The following is a 15,037-nucleotide window of genomic DNA, read 5'->3' as shown; positions in this document are numbered from 1 at the left end:
AGTGACTGAATGGGATGCCATTCTGATCATGTCATTGACCCCAGGAGCCATGTGTGATGGATTTCAGGACACAATCCAGAACAGTAAATTGAATTACAACTGTGGTTATCCGTCAGCTTTCTTATGGCTTCCTGTAGCCATATACACCCCACAAGGAAGTTTTCCTGTATAATTTAGTGACAGTTTTTCCAGTCAAGGACAAACGTGCTGCTCTGCAACAAGGCAGAGCTGTTACTACAGAACAGGCAGGCACTGAGGATGGGCAGTGTATGTTCAGGCCCAGTTCATAAGGAATAGTGCTGTGATTTGCTCGGACTGTGACTTGTCTTTGTAGAAAACACCTGGTCCACGGGAACAGAAAACTGGCTGGTGGTTAGGCAGCTGGGGAGAAAATTCCCAGTGTGCTAGATAACTGCAAGCAGGAAGCCTGCCAGGAACAGCTCGCAGTGCATTTATGATGGAGGCTCTTGCGTTATTTACAGGACGTGAGGGTGTGCTGGCATTCCTCTGGGCATAGCCCACGGCCGGCACCGGAGCATGAAGTGTTGTAGCATCTGACCCCTGTCGGGACAGGCAAATGGAGACTAGGCAGGAACTAAGAACAGAAAGCCATCCCAGAGGGGCCCAAAGTGCTTTTGCAACCTTGGAGTCACGTTCTGCCCATCATGTACACGTGCCTGTCCGACTGGCTTGCAGCACGAGGAGTTCCTGGGTTGGGAAGGGAAGGGAAGGGAAGGGCTTTGCTCTCTTTTTGCTCACTGCTGGAGCGCTGCTGCATCGTCTGTGAGAGGCACCTGGCGCTGAGTAGCCAGGTCTGGATGGGAGCTTGAAGGAGGATCAGGGTTTTTTTCTCCTGTGCAGTCTCCAAAGCCTTCCCCTGTCCTGCTTGCAGTTATTTTCCAGTGTCATCGATGCCCTTTGTAAAGTGGTGAGATCAGTGTTGGCTTCTCCAGGTGGAATATCCTGAAGGTGAGATGAAATTCTGGGGAGAACTCCATTGCATTGAACAACCTGGCAGTGGAGTGGAGCTACTTTAGCAGCTAGGGCTGTTGAGGTATTTTCCTGTGAAGACATCCACAGAGAAGTCACTTTTTGTGCAACATGCAGGGTTGGCCACCTCATTTCTTGTAGGGCCCAGCAATCCCAGGGGTCACCCAGGTGTGACATTAACACCTTTTAACCTTAACACATTAACACCTTAACACGTTAAGTCAGGCATACAAAGCCTAAATAAGCTAGCTTTCCCAGTGTGGAGAAAAGTTGACTGGCTGTGCCTTGTAAACTCATGAGCGACCTGTGGAAGGTGCTGCGGTTAGGTGAGTTTCTCCATTTCCTGCCACACCAGCAAAAGGAAATGCTTTCTGGCACCATGGACCTTGTGAAGCAGTGCTGCAAGGCACTGACTCTACCGAAAGCATGAATGATTTACAAAGCAGCGAGACATTCCCAGATAAGTCTGTCAGGGCTGTTAAAGACAAAGCTGTAAATACTTCCTCTAGTTTGGGAAAACCCAGATAGTTTCTTTCCCATCTTTCTTCTGCTTGTCAGCTGCTCTCGGTCACCATCACACATATTCAAACAATTATTTCACCTGCACTTCATATTCTTTGCTAGGCTTTCAGACCCTCTGATTGCAGTTTGGCTAATGTAACTCTGTTGTAAGTCCATTGGATAAGCCAATCGGCAGGCAGGAAACCCAACATATTTTTTTCTTTTCTGTTTTTCTTCCTTTTCTTCTTTTTTTTCTTTTCCTCTTTTTTTCTTTTCTCTTTTCTCTTTTTTAAAATTTTCTCTTTTTTTTCTTTCTTTTCATTTTTCTCTCTCCTTCCCTCCCCCCTCCCCAATGCACTATGAAATACCCCTTTGCATTGGCATACAGAATTTCAGCTAGCTGGGTGACTTCCACTAGTGCACATGGGAGCCAAAAAAAAAAAAAAAAAAAACACAAAAAGTGGGACACTATTTTTAAGATTGTTTTTAAATGAGACTTTGGAAAAAGAAGCTGGTTTCTTTTACAAGGGGGTGCTGGGCCCCTGCAGTGTGTTCTGTCACTGTATCACAAGATTTCTAAAAGGAGCAAAATCAGTAGGACACTGGTGTATCAGCCTGCAAAGAGCAGCTTCCCTCGCTCGCCTCCCATGTTTGACTAAATGGTATCACACGGTGCAGTCTCCCCGCTCCCCTCCCACCCCCTGCCTGCTTCCGCCAAGAGCCATCTCACAAAGTGCTTCGTAACTCAAGACACTGCGAAAGAGCTGACTCTTTCAGTTCTGCGTAACAGCAACTCGTGCTGCTCATAAATAGATTTGCAATTAGCAGGAGAAACAGAAGAATCGGTGCAAGCCAGCTGCGCCAGAGTTAGCCTCTCATCCCTGTCTTAAAGAAGCCCCTCACATTCAGCACGCGTCGCTTGGGCATAGCTGGGAGACCTCTGCAGGGAGCTTGCCTTTGAACAATGTTCCTTTTCTACAGGATCTGCTGTTTGCAGCAGAATTGTCCAGAAACTGCAGAGTGCCTATCTAGTGTCTTTACTGAAAATGACAAAAGCTTTTTGGTTTTGACTGGCTTGGGGTTTCATAGGATTCCTTTCGGCAGTCAAGGTTAAGAATTTGCTGGCCGAAGTGAGAGATCCGGAGATTTATCATGAGTGTACAAATTGGTTCTCTGCTGGTAACATCTGGTGTGCGTTCAATGCTGTCTGAGCAATTCCAAGAACTTTTTGAGCATCCTGGAGGTCAAAATTCCTTAGCTTTTGGTGCTAAGGGGGGCAGTGGTTTTATACAGAAGAAAAAACAGACCCAAGGTTAAGCATTGAACTAGGTACAGCTGGGATGGACTCGAGAGCCCTGATTCCGCTGGGTCCTTTGGACAGATTAACCAGGGTAAAGAAGGGAGGCAAAGTGGTGTATGTGGGTGATTCCTAGCCCTTCCTGTAGAAGAGTTCATTATACAAGGATGATCAGTTGTACATGGCTGCTTCCTAGGCTGCCAAGGGATGAGGGTGGCAGGCACCCAGCATAGTGTTGTTTGGCCACCCTAGTGGAAGGAATGAACCCTACCCCTGCTTTTGACAGCTGGTAAGTCAGCTCCTGCCAACAGGTGGGCTCAGCTATTCTTCCCAATAAAGCATAGCTAGTTTCCCTGTTAGATATTTCTGCATATCTCAGAAAACACGCCTGGAGCTGGGGCATGCAGTTCTACAGACCAGGCGTCCGTGCATGGGACTCTTGCTGCAAGTGCTGAACAACTGAGGGCAAATGAGATCTGTTGAATCAAAACTGCTGCCAGCATTTCTGTCTCCTCAGAGACGTGGTTCCTTCCTGGAACCCCTCTGGAGAGCTTCCTGGTGTGGGAGTTCGCTTGTCCCTGGCACCTTGGATGGGTCTACCCTGGGTGGCTCTACAGAAGAATGTACATATAGAGCCCTGTTGATGTCAGGGGGGATTTAGGCTGATTTCTTTTGAGGGGGAGGTAGCTATGTTTCTTCCCAGGTGTTGAGGCTGCAGTTGCAGCAGTCTGATACTCTCTTTCTTTCTCTTTCAATGCGATCGCTAAAAAATGTTGCTTAAGACAGTAGGCAGGTCTGCGCAATGCTGGCTGCAAGTAACCGGAGACTTGTGTTAGAGCGCAGGCTAATGGTTTGGAGAGGGCAGGCTTTAAAGGCAAGGTCAACCAATGATGAGTGCTAGAACACCACACCATTGCTATTGATTGAGGAAATGAGCATCCGACTCCCTTGCTTTGTGGAAATCAAGTTACCTGCAAAGTAAAACGGAGCTGGGGCAAGAAGATATCGGTGAGAATACCAGCTTGGGTGTTGGATTTCACAAGAGAAACCCACAGTTTTAATTCTGTAGACTTTTTCCTGGTGTGTGTGAAAGAAAGGAGCTGGGTGAAGGATACTGCCAGTTTTGTCCAGTCCTCCCTTCCCAGCCCTCTGTCGATGTACGCGTGTTAAGTATGTAAAGCATCTGAGTATCAAAGTTCCTCCGATCCCTCACGGGCTGCACCCTGTCCCTGGGCTGAACCCACAGCGCTTTGTGCCCGAGTGTGGTTGGACAGGGGACCCACGGGCTTCTTCTCAACTCCGGTGCGGGGCCAAAAGGCAGGAACTGGGCATGTTTGTTCTGTGCTGCAGTTATTTGTAACAGCTGGCGCTGTGCAGAAATTCTCAGATCAGATTAGATGGGGAAGTCCAGAGGTGAGCAGAGAAAGCTTGGCAATGAGGAGCAGCAGCTGGCTAACATCGCTTTTACTTGCTCAACTCCCTTGTGCAGCTGCCTGTGGGCTGCAGCCCCTTGCTGTTAACCTGGGGTCCTTCTTGGTATCTTTCTGGTTTAGTAGCCTCTTGTTGCTTCCTGTGCTGTTGATGTATAGAACACACCTGTGGTCTGAAGAATTTGAAGACGGTATGTGAGGGTCCACATTAGCTTCCTGAGCAAGCTTGCAAACACCTCCTTTCCTGGCATCGAAAGCCTGCAAGGACAGGGATGTTACAGTAACTCTGGGTCCCCATAGCTTGCAGGGAGCACCACAGGCTGTGCAGGAGGAAAGTGGAGGCCGTGCAGTCTTTGGGCTGTCTCCTCCCCAGCAGGCTGATGTGGAATGTGAGCAAGGTGTCTGCAACTGCAGGCACTGGGGTGTAAGGTGCAGCAGGGAGCAGTGCAGAGTTAGTGCCTGGGTCAGGCTCGGCTCCCAGAAGCACTCCTGTGATACGTTTCTGCTGCATGCGAGGTTCTGAAAGCTCCTCCTTTGTGAAGCCTTTCTGAGCACCCCAGTGCTTTTTTGGCCTCTCAATTTCACATGCAGCAGAAGCGTCCCTTAATTCAGTGACTGCCCTGGACATCTCCGCACTGAGTTTGATGAGACTAGGTCAGGCTAACATACTGGTATTTTCTGCTCACATTTTCTTTTAATGGTAACAGCTGCGTATATAAGGCCTCAGGAAGGAAGGCATCAAGAAGGAACCCAAAATAAGGAAATGCATATGTTAGAAATAAGTTTTTGTGTAATTTTTTCTTGTGGTCAGTTTCTTCTAAGACAGGTCTGTAAGTTCCTCCTTATTTACACAAAACTGGTCGTGAAATAGCAGCAGATCCCAGCACACACTGTGAAGACTGTGAAATCAGTTCATCTGAAATTCTGTAGTGGCTGGAGAACATCTTTGCATTGCTTTTTTTTTTTCTTCTTTTTTTTTCTTTTAATGGACAGAACAGTCTCTGTGTCATGTGCATCGGAGTCCCAGTTCATTCAAGGATGTATCCCAAATCTAGTTGTTATGTAAAATTAAAATATCTTTTCTCTGTCCTTTTTTTTTCCTTCTCCTTGTATTTCAGTGCTTGGAGTAAAAATAAATCCTATTTTCCTGCCACTGAAGGAACAGCAAAGAAATGAAAACCTCTCTAGACCTCATTTGCTCACCTGCACCACTCTGAATTCACTGCTTAGAAAACTAACCAGCAAGCCTGGCCTACAGTTTCTCCTTCTTATTTTGTCGTATTCTCTGCTTTCCTCATGCTTGTAAGCCTAGTTACTCAGTTACTTGTTATGATGCTGAGTTTTGTATCTTGGGAATGTCTTAAACTGGTTACACAACTAAGAAAACAGCTTCTTTAAGGCACTTCAGACAGAAGTGGTAACTGAACACAGATCTCTTAGCGAGATGCCAGCTTTGCCAAACAACCTTTTCAAAAGAACATTATGCAAGGTATGGTTGCAAATTGTTTTCCCTAGTAGCAGCAAGAGTCTTCTTAAATAGCTATGAACCTCCTCTGATGCCATGAGAGCTGGTGCTTCTGCTAAGATAAAAATCCTGTGTTTGACCCTACAAGTTCTGGGTTCAGTCCTTACAGACAACTCCATGGGGCTTCTACAACTTCCCCAAGGTTATCTGTAACCCCTCCTGGCTGCTCATGGTACGAAGATAGGAAGATGAGAATCCCAATGGCTCTCTGGTGCTCTTCTCTTAAGTACTTGGGTCAAGTACCAATCTTGATTACTTTTCTACATACTTGCACTTGCGTGCTTGCTGAGCTGGAGTACCTGCTTCTGCTGTGCATACACGTGGTTCTCGCAGCTTGCTTTTGGGTTGCTGGAACTTGGGACGAAAGCTTTGTGCCAGGGTAGTGTATGCCATGCAGTGCTGGCTAACGGGATTCCTTGAAATCCTTTCACATATCGAATAGATTTGTGAGTAAGGGGGTCAGTTTGAACATACCGCAAACCCCAAAAGCCTTACTGAATCCTGATTTTGGCTGTCCCAGCTATTTATAGAACACTCTATGCTTATTCTAAATATATTTTCCTCAAAGGGACCTCATCTCTACCCCTTGTTCCACAGCTTTAATTGGATCAGCGATGCTGCTGTGACCTGTTAGCAGAAATTCCTTCTCTAGCTTTGTGGCAGAGCTGTAGATGTTCCTGGTCAAAGCCCTGAAGGGGAAAATTTGTGACAGGCATGGCTCAAGGGTTTGAATTTAAACTCTGCAGCCATCCAGGTAGAGAGGTTTTGATGATGTATTGGATCGTTTCCTGTAGCCATTGCCTGATTATTTTTTTATGTTCCTCCTTTGTTGGTAGATCTAGAGTTCTGGAGGGAGAAGAGCAAGTGACTTACTGGCAGTGTACTGCACCTTTCCCTTTCAGGAGTCTTCAGCCTTGCAAACTGGACTTAATGAAGAGCACAACAAACATCCTCTCTCTAGAGGAAGTGTGAAGAGCGTTCTGTGGGCAGAAAGCATTTCCTATTGCAAGGATGTTTGAAATTGGTGTTCTCCTTTTCTTTCTCTCCTATAGGGAAGAGAAGTGTCTCTTCTGTGGGGGTGTCTGCGTGACAGTGCTTGGACAGCTGTGGCTCTAACTCTGTGGGATAGTTCTTACTAAAATGTTTTCCACTCACCAGGAGTAGAAGCCTCTTCTCTGCTACCTGGCATTTTGCAGCCCCTCTGGCAGTAGAGCCGGCTGCCCAGGCTTTGTCCAGTGCAAGCTCTGCTTTGTGCCAGTGAAGTCGGGGGCACTGTAAGCTGGCATTCGAATTAACATTGCAGGAGTGGCTCCTGCTCTTATCTGGCTTTGGAGGTAGATCATACGTGTCCTGGAGCTTCATTATTGTTTTCCCAGCAGATGACCTTGGAGCGTGTAAAAAGGCAAGACTTCAGTCTCACTTGCTGTTGATTGAATGAGGTCAGTTCATCAGCCTTATTGCTTCTGAATAAGAACAGAGGATCTCTTCTGGTCACAGAGAGCAACTCATCCTAGCGTAGATTCCCCAGTGCAGAATCTCTACCTTTCAGAAAATTATATGATCTTTTTCAGTCAGAGGTTCTGACTGTAACATAGGATAGAAGTTTTGATGCAAAGGGGACACTACAGAACTTCACAGGACGTTTTTCATCCCTCAAATTAAAATATATATATATATTTAGAAAAAATGCATCCTTTATTGAATTTTGTCGGTTTGAACAGTTTGTACTATAGGATGGTCATGTCTTGTCTGTCTTGCCCAGGAACATCTACAGATCTGTGTGGTGGGTGCCACAGATCACAGTCCTGAGTGAAAAATTCTGGATCAGTGTAGAGGCAGGATGGGCCATTGGGACACCACAAATCCTGAATAGCTGTGCTGCCCCACAATAAGGGTTGGTGCTGACTTGTATGCTTGGAAAAAAGCAACTGCTCCCCGTCCTTGTGATGTGATTGACCCAGCCTCCACCCTCTGGGTCTCAAACACAACTTGCGACTGGGGTATACAGCACTGAGGATCGACTAGGGTCTAAAGCAGTGCACTGCTTGCACTGGTTCAACATTAGGGTTTGGAAGCTGTGTCAGTACTGTCTCCAGAAGTCATATTGATTTAGGTACCCTTTAGAAATCCCAGTCTTCTGGGTGCAAGGAAGGAGTGACTGCCACTTACTTGGCCTGCGCAAGGCTTTGTGTTCCATAGGGTAATGTCATTTGCTGTGTATCTTAGCCTTAGAAAATGTCTTTGAGGTTGACAGAAGCTTTTCTTGGTTATTATCCTTTAAGGATGAATGGGGCAGCATGTGGCAAGATCGCAAAATGGGATTAGCTCAGGTCTTAGCAGGAAAAGTTTCTTAGCACTCCTCCAGAGCTATTTCCTTCTCTTGCAGCCTCTGGAGCTGCATGAAATGAAGAAGGTTATGCCCTTACCTGCCTGGCAGGAAAATCATCCCAGTTCATGGCAGAAAATGAACTGGGTCCGGTGCTCTTGGAAGCAATAAAACAGGTAAAGTATATTTTACAAGAAATTTCACATGGAGGATTGGACAGGAACACCAAATATTGCCACAAGATGTTTTCCCTTCTGAATTTATTCCTCAAAACGGTGTTGCTGTGTTTTTACAGAGGCTTTTGCTTTTTTCCATTGCTCCTGATATGATGTTTAGGATGGACTTCAGCCATTCCCAGGAGTGCAGGGATGGCCCTGCCTTGAGTTGGGTGGACTAAAAGTTGGCCCGATGTACGTTTGTGTCGCATTAACAGTGATAGATATCTCCGGTGGGGTTATTTTCCTGCTGAGCATGGGATGGGTTTTAGCCCTATTTAAATCCTGTATCCCAAATCTGTTTGCCTTCTCATGGAAGGATTCCTCTTTCTCTCTTTTTGCAGGCATGGTTCAGAAACTTGACCAGAAGCTGCCTGTAGCCAATGAGTACCTGCTGCTCTCAGGCGGTGTGCGGGAAGGTGTAGTGGACATTGACCTTGATGAGCTGAATGTGTATGCCCGAGGCACAGACTATGACATGGACTTCACCCTGCTTGTGCCCGCGCTGAAGCTGCATGACCGCAACCAACCAGTCACGCTGGACATGCGCCACTCAGCGTTGTGCCACTCCTGGCTGAGCCTGCGGCTCTTTGACGAGGGAACCATCAGCAAATGGAAGGACTGCTGCACGATCGTGGACCATATCAACGGAGCTACCAATTACTTCTTCTCCCCAACGAAAGTCGCAGACTGGTTCTATGACTCCATTAGCATTGTCCTCTCTGAGATCCAGAAAAAGCCACAGCGAGGGATGCCAAAGGTGGAGAAGGTAGAAAAGAATGGGACTATCATATCCATCATTTTGGGAGTGGGCAGCAGCCGCATGCTGTACGACATTGTTCCTGTGGTGTCCTTCAAAGGCTGGCCAGCTGTGGCCCAGAGCTGGCTGATGGAGAACCACTTCTGGGATGGGAAGATCACAGAGGAGGAAGTCATAAGTGGATTTTACTTAGTGCCTGCATGTTCCTACAAGGGGAAGAAGGACAATGAATGGAGGCTGTCATTTGCCAGAAGTGAAGTGCAGCTGAAGAAGTGCATCTCCAGCAGCCTCATGCAAGCCTATCAGGCCTGCAAAGCTATCATCATCAAGTTGCTGTCCCGCCCCAAAGCCATCAGTCCGTATCACTTGCGGAGCATGATGCTGTGGGCGTGTGACAGGCTACCGGCCAATTACTTGGCCCAGGAGGATTACGCCGCCCACTTCCTCCTGGGTCTCATTGATGACCTCCAGCACTGCTTGGTCAACAAGATGTGCCCTAACTACTTCATCCCCCAGTGCAACATGCTGGAGCACCTCTCTGAAGAAACCGTCATGCTGCATGCGCGGAAGCTGTCCTCGGTCCGCTCAGACCCTGCCGAACACCTTCGAACTGCCATCGAGCACGTCAAAGCAGCCAACCGGCTCACGCTAGAGCTCCAGCGGCGAGGCAGCACCACCAGCATCCCCTCCCCGCAGTCAGACGGAGGGGACCCCAACCAGCCCGATGACCGACTAGCCAAAAAGTTGCAGCAGCTAGTGACTGAGAACCCAGGGAAGTCCATCTCTGTCTTCATTAACCCAGATGATGTCACAAGGCCCCACTTCAGAATCGACGACAAATTTTTCTGAGCTTTCATCAATGTTTCTTGGGATTTTTTCTTTTGTTTCATTTTTTAAAAACAAAACAGTGTGCAGTTTTTTTCAGTTGGTTTTCCTTGATGACTTAGTCTCTTGTTTTTTACATATCCAGCGTAGATTGGATCTGTTGAGAACAATCTGAATAAATTATAATTCCTGGTTCTGCAGGACGGTGCAGATTTTGAAACAGTATATTAGTATTTCATATGCTGCTTTGATTTTTTTTTTTCATGCACCCATCCCCGTTGTCTGTGAGTAGTTTCTAAAGGAGGACAGGCACCATAAACACATATACCAGTGTTATATAGATTTTTTTTCAAGCTTCCATAATTAATATACACTGTTGGGCCCCCAGAAGGGAGCACTCACCTTCTGCTGCTTAGGAAATTCACATGTTTTTTTCCTTGAGCTTCCATGACCCTAAAGAAATGAGAGAGACTCTGGGTTGGAAAGCACTCCTGGTAATTTGATGAGGCCAAATCTACTGGGCTGAAGCCCAGTTCATCTGTTTTCACATTTCTCACGCTAGGGGAGGAGGTTGACTTTAGAGATGTTGATGCTTTTGGGGGGAAGAGTTGTTTCTGTTTTGATCTACTTTTTGAATGTAATTGTTCATAATTGGACCCTGTACAGTCCAGAGGGTTGTTTCTGCTGCTTTTCCATGCGGAATAAGGTTATGGAATGTTAGTTTTAGTGTGTGTAATTATTCAAAGCCTTATTTAAATTCTATTAAAGAACATACCATTATAAATGTTAATTGCACTAATGAAATCTCTGCCATTACCTCAGCCCCACTGTTTATGTTTCTTTCATGAATTAGCATCTGTTATTAGGTACCGGTTGCTTGAGGCCCTTTGGGTCTCATGGTTTCAGGTGATTTCTTGATTGTCTTTTGTAAAAGACTTCCTTGTTAGCCCTGCTATGTTTGAGAAGTCAGATTTTTGCATTGGCATATTTCTTTGGATGCGTATTGTGTGTTGCAGTGCATATTGCATTGATATGTATTGCATGTTGTTGAAACAGATTTGCCATTAGATAAGGACTTAATGCTAAAGCAGTGGTGTGTGCAAAGTGAATCAGCCAGACCTCGAGCAAAGGAGCTACCTTGCTTCTCTGATGCATGCATTAGGCCTGATCCCTTACGGCAGTTACTAGTCCCGTGACTCTTGTGGACTTTTCTGACTTACCCTGGGACATACGAGATCTTACCTTGGTCTCGTGTTTGCAGAAGTTGTTTGCACATAAACTTGTAGTGCAACACTAACAAGGGTTAGTCTGAGCCAAAAAAAAAAATTCCAAGGATAATAACCATACCAAGGATAATAATTCCAAGCATAAAAATAATTCCAAGGATTCCAGCTTCAAGGATAGAGTGGCTTTTTGTGGCTGGCTGGCCAGTGACTGATGTTTAGGCCTTAAATCAGCAGTTTGGGCTTACTGATTTTCCCAGAGAAGCTGTTCTGATCCAAACTTGATGCATGTTTTAAAATGTGATTATTAGAGCAGGTTGAAGTATTTTTTAAATATGTGGCAGACAAATGAGGAGCGTATCTAGTAAATTCTAACAGATAAAAATTGTGTGTGAAAAATGTGTCACTTCTTTAGCCCAGCCTGTCCAGTAAAGAAACCAGGCTGGTGGAGCAACACACCAGCAGCTTTGGAAACTGCATTGCTTTATTAGATAGCAGGGAGGTTTCAATACCTTATCTAGTGCCCAGGTCACAACTTAAAATTAATTTTTGGCTCCTCCATCTCTTGGGCATGCTTGAAAAGTTTATCTCATTGCTGCAGCCAAGATGTTCACATTTACCTGAATCTACTGGTACACACGAGCATGAAGAAGCTCTCAGGAGCTGTTGGCTAGATGGATGTTGGATGAGGATTTAACCTTAAAGCACAATCGGCTGGTGATGGTGAGCCCCGGTGCAGCTGCAGTTATGGCCGGGGAAGGACGTGAATTGACTTCAGTGGAAGCAGAACTGGGTCCTACCAGCGCGGCTACTGCCAAAGATGAGTCTCTGTAAGCCCGTGTAGCCTGCCAGCGGGGGCAAAAGAACCATCTGGGAATCCTCTCCAGAAGCGCTTCGAAAATGCAGATTTCATCGAAACCGTCTTTTCCCCTGTCTCCAGGACTTCTTTCTGTCTGTTGGGAAAAGAGGCTGGGCTCCAGGATGCAATTCCCCATCGCCATGTGAGAGATCTGCTCAGCAGAAAGCCCTCCGGCAGGCAGGGTGCTTTCCCAGGCGCCCCAGCGTCTGTGGCGCTGCTCCTGCGTTGCGCAGGAGCACAGCTCTCAGCCTTCCTCATGCCACTTCAGCGTCCCGATGACCAGCGGTTTGGCTAGCCCACGTCAAGCTCTGGTGTGTGCTCCTTTCTTTTCAGTTTTAATTAAAAAACATGTTGAAAAGTATCCATCTTTGTCTTCATGCGCTATGAGGAAAAGGTGTGTGTGTTTTTTTCTGTGGGGGGAATGTAGACTTGGCCTTTTACCAGACTGGAAAGCAGTTTCCCAGGTGGGTCTGGGGAAGCATTGTATCATCTGCCTGGGTTGTCTGTCTTCCAAGGAGGCAGAATCCTAATCTCCAGGTGCTTTTGATTCGCAGCCTAGTATTTGCTCCTTTCCACAAACTTACAGCGCTACTTAATGAAGAATGTTGTCAGCCCAGAGAGGCATTGTGTGCTCTGTCTGTCAGAGGCTCAGTTTTCTCCCTCTCCTAATCCCTTCTTGCCTCCTAGTACACATCAGGGCAGACTTGCAAAATGCATAGGTCTCTGTGTGGGATTTAGAGCACTCAGGCAGTTTAGATAGCAAAGACCTATTATTCTTCACTACCTCCTGCAAGTTTCGAGGGGACTGCAGTGCTTTTCCTATTGGGGTGTTCTAGAAAGTGCTTCGCACAAGCATTTTAGAGCGCCCCATCCCACTGGGCATCCTGGCTGTGGTCCTACTCCTGGGACAAGCTTTTGCCTTTGCAGTTTCCCTAGGGCTTCTGGCCAGTAGCACGATGGGAGAAACAGCTCATTTAACTGGTTCCAGTTGTCACTTCTGGGAGACTGTCTGTGCAAGGCTATATACCTGAGCTGCTGGCAGAAACACCAGCTTGGCAGGGAGTACTCAGAGCACAGGGAGACAACAGAGAGCCCAAGAGCTTTGTGAAAGGCTGCAATCTCTGTTCCTTCGAGCATGCTATGTGAAGCCTCGGTCACTTCTGGCTGGCTGTGATAAATCAGTTTCTTCATGTTTTCCACTACTCCAGTCTGCAGAAATGTCAGTGCCGTAACTAGAAAGCTACAGCTGGGCATCAGTCACTCATTGCAGGAGGTTCAGCAATATACTGGTAATTTAACCATCCACTAGGCAAAGAAAGAGCTATTCTTTGAAGGTCTGCCTTTCCTATTTTCCTCCTGTCACTGTGAGAAATAGCTCTAATTTTGATTTAAATTCTTGGGCTTTCCCTGACTGCTTTGTTCCAGTGGGGAGCAACCTTGCTCTGGCAGCCACGGCAGTTCTGGTCTTGGCAGGGGCACCTGAGCTCTGCACCCTTCTGCATTTGGTGTCCTTATGGAGGATGATAGCACATTGCGAGGCAGACTTGTGTCTGCTACAAAAAGACAGGTCAGTGACTGAAGCCCAAAAGTTGGGACTGGAGGGCCGTGGGACAGACTTCAAATCCCATTCAAGTCCACTGGGACTTGAAAATGTGCTTGAAACTGAGTGTGTATTCTTTGCAGGATCAACTTGATTGTGATCAGGTGAAAAGTAAGCAGACATCTGTCATCTTTTATTAACCTATGCATAATGCAAGCAACTGTGCATAGTGCAAGTGAATGTGGCAGAGGGAAAGGGAAGATAGGCTTTGCTAATGATTATTTCTTCAATTTTTGGTAGCATGTGCATAGCTGTAACCTAGAATTGATTAAATAAAAAAAAAGTCCCTTTTTGCAGGTTCAGCACAGGATACATTTTGCCACTTGGTTTTGTATTAAAGCGAGTGCGTTTGAAAGGTCACTGGGCAAGTGAGTGCAGTGATGTTCAGATTCTCCTGGCACTGCTCGGTGATTAGAAATATTCAGCATGCAAATAGCTTGTTCAACTTCAGCAAGTACATCATCTCCCTCCTGCCAGCTTGCTTGGGGTGAGCTAATGGACTTTTAACATTATACAGCTTAGAGAGTTACTGTCTTTAATAGCTCCTGATTAAGCTCTCCAGAAAGGAAAATAACCATCATGGGGCAAAGGCTAAACAAGGGGGCAGAGTGTGGAGGGGGTAAGGGTGCAAAATATATATATGTATATATAGTAGAAAGTTGCTGGTCTCTTGCTGTCATGTTTTATATTTAGGGAAATTCAGCTTTATATTTAGCACATTTTGAGAACTGTCTGTCAAATGGATCCCAATTTATTTCCTCTGAATGCTTTTAGAATAGTGACAAAATAGTCCGCCATCCCTTCTCCTCCCATTGCCCATTTGTAATCTATAATTTTAGGGCTGATGTGAGGAACTATTGTGTCTTCCCATTATCATTGTCCCTGGCTCAGCACTGTGCTTCCAAGCTGAATGTGGGCTTTTGGGGGTTATTTTTATCTTACTGATCTTCTGTGGTAGAGGAACACACACTCGTTCACTCACCAGACAGCCTGGTTTGCCAAGCAGAGAGATGTGGGTGCATGCAGGGGGCATCAGGCTCTTCAACTGACTTGGCATCAGGCTTTTCAAGTTGACTTGTCTCTCCTCCTCAGATTTTGTGCGTTAGGAATAATCAATAATCAAGGCATGGATGCGGTCTTGCTAGGAAGAGAGAAGCCATTTGAAGATATGCATGATTCTCAAGTGTTAAGCAAGCTGTAGTGCAAGGTGAAAGTTGCACCCAAGCAGATATTTCTGTCCCTGATTCTCATCTCCTCTGACCCCTTTGTTTCAGCTTTCTGTTTGGGAGGTGGTGAGGAGAGAGGTGAGCTGATTTTGTCTACCCCAGTGAGTACAAATCTTAGATTTAGCTTAGGTTGTTAGACACTTTAATTAACGCATCTGTTTATCTCCAAAGCTCCTTTCTACTTTTCATCCCATCATGACATTGGCAGGACAGGGAGAGGATTTTACGATCTGTCCAACCAATTCACAACAAAACTGTGA

General features: G+C 46.2%; 1 protein-coding gene across 2 annotated transcripts in view; it reads left to right on the top strand.

Annotated features, from left to right (window-relative positions):
• The window catches only part of MB21D2 (Mab-21 domain containing 2), a 56,573-nt gene extending 44,261 nt beyond the window's left edge, over positions 1 to 12,312 (top strand). The window contains exons 2-3 of one of the 2 annotated variants that reach the window (XM_080604189.1): positions 8,130 to 8,245; positions 8,629 to 12,312. In XM_080604189.1, the coding sequence (XP_080460315.1) occupies positions 8,631 to 9,893 (1,263 nt within the window). In that variant the 5' untranslated portion in view covers positions 8,130 to 8,245; positions 8,629 to 8,630 and the 3' untranslated portion in view covers positions 9,894 to 12,312. The remainder of the gene's footprint in view (positions 1 to 8,129; positions 8,246 to 8,628) is intronic. The other variant, XM_080604188.1, reaches the window with a different exon arrangement.
• The last annotated feature ends 2,725 nt before the right edge of the window (positions 12,313 to 15,037 follow it).

This window comes from Anser brachyrhynchus (genome assembly GCF_964034855.1).
Source record: "Anser brachyrhynchus genome assembly, chromosome: 9".
Taxonomy (NCBI): Eukaryota; Metazoa; Chordata; class Aves; order Anseriformes; family Anatidae; genus Anser; species Anser brachyrhynchus.
This window is presented reverse-complemented; position numbering and strand designations above follow the sequence as displayed.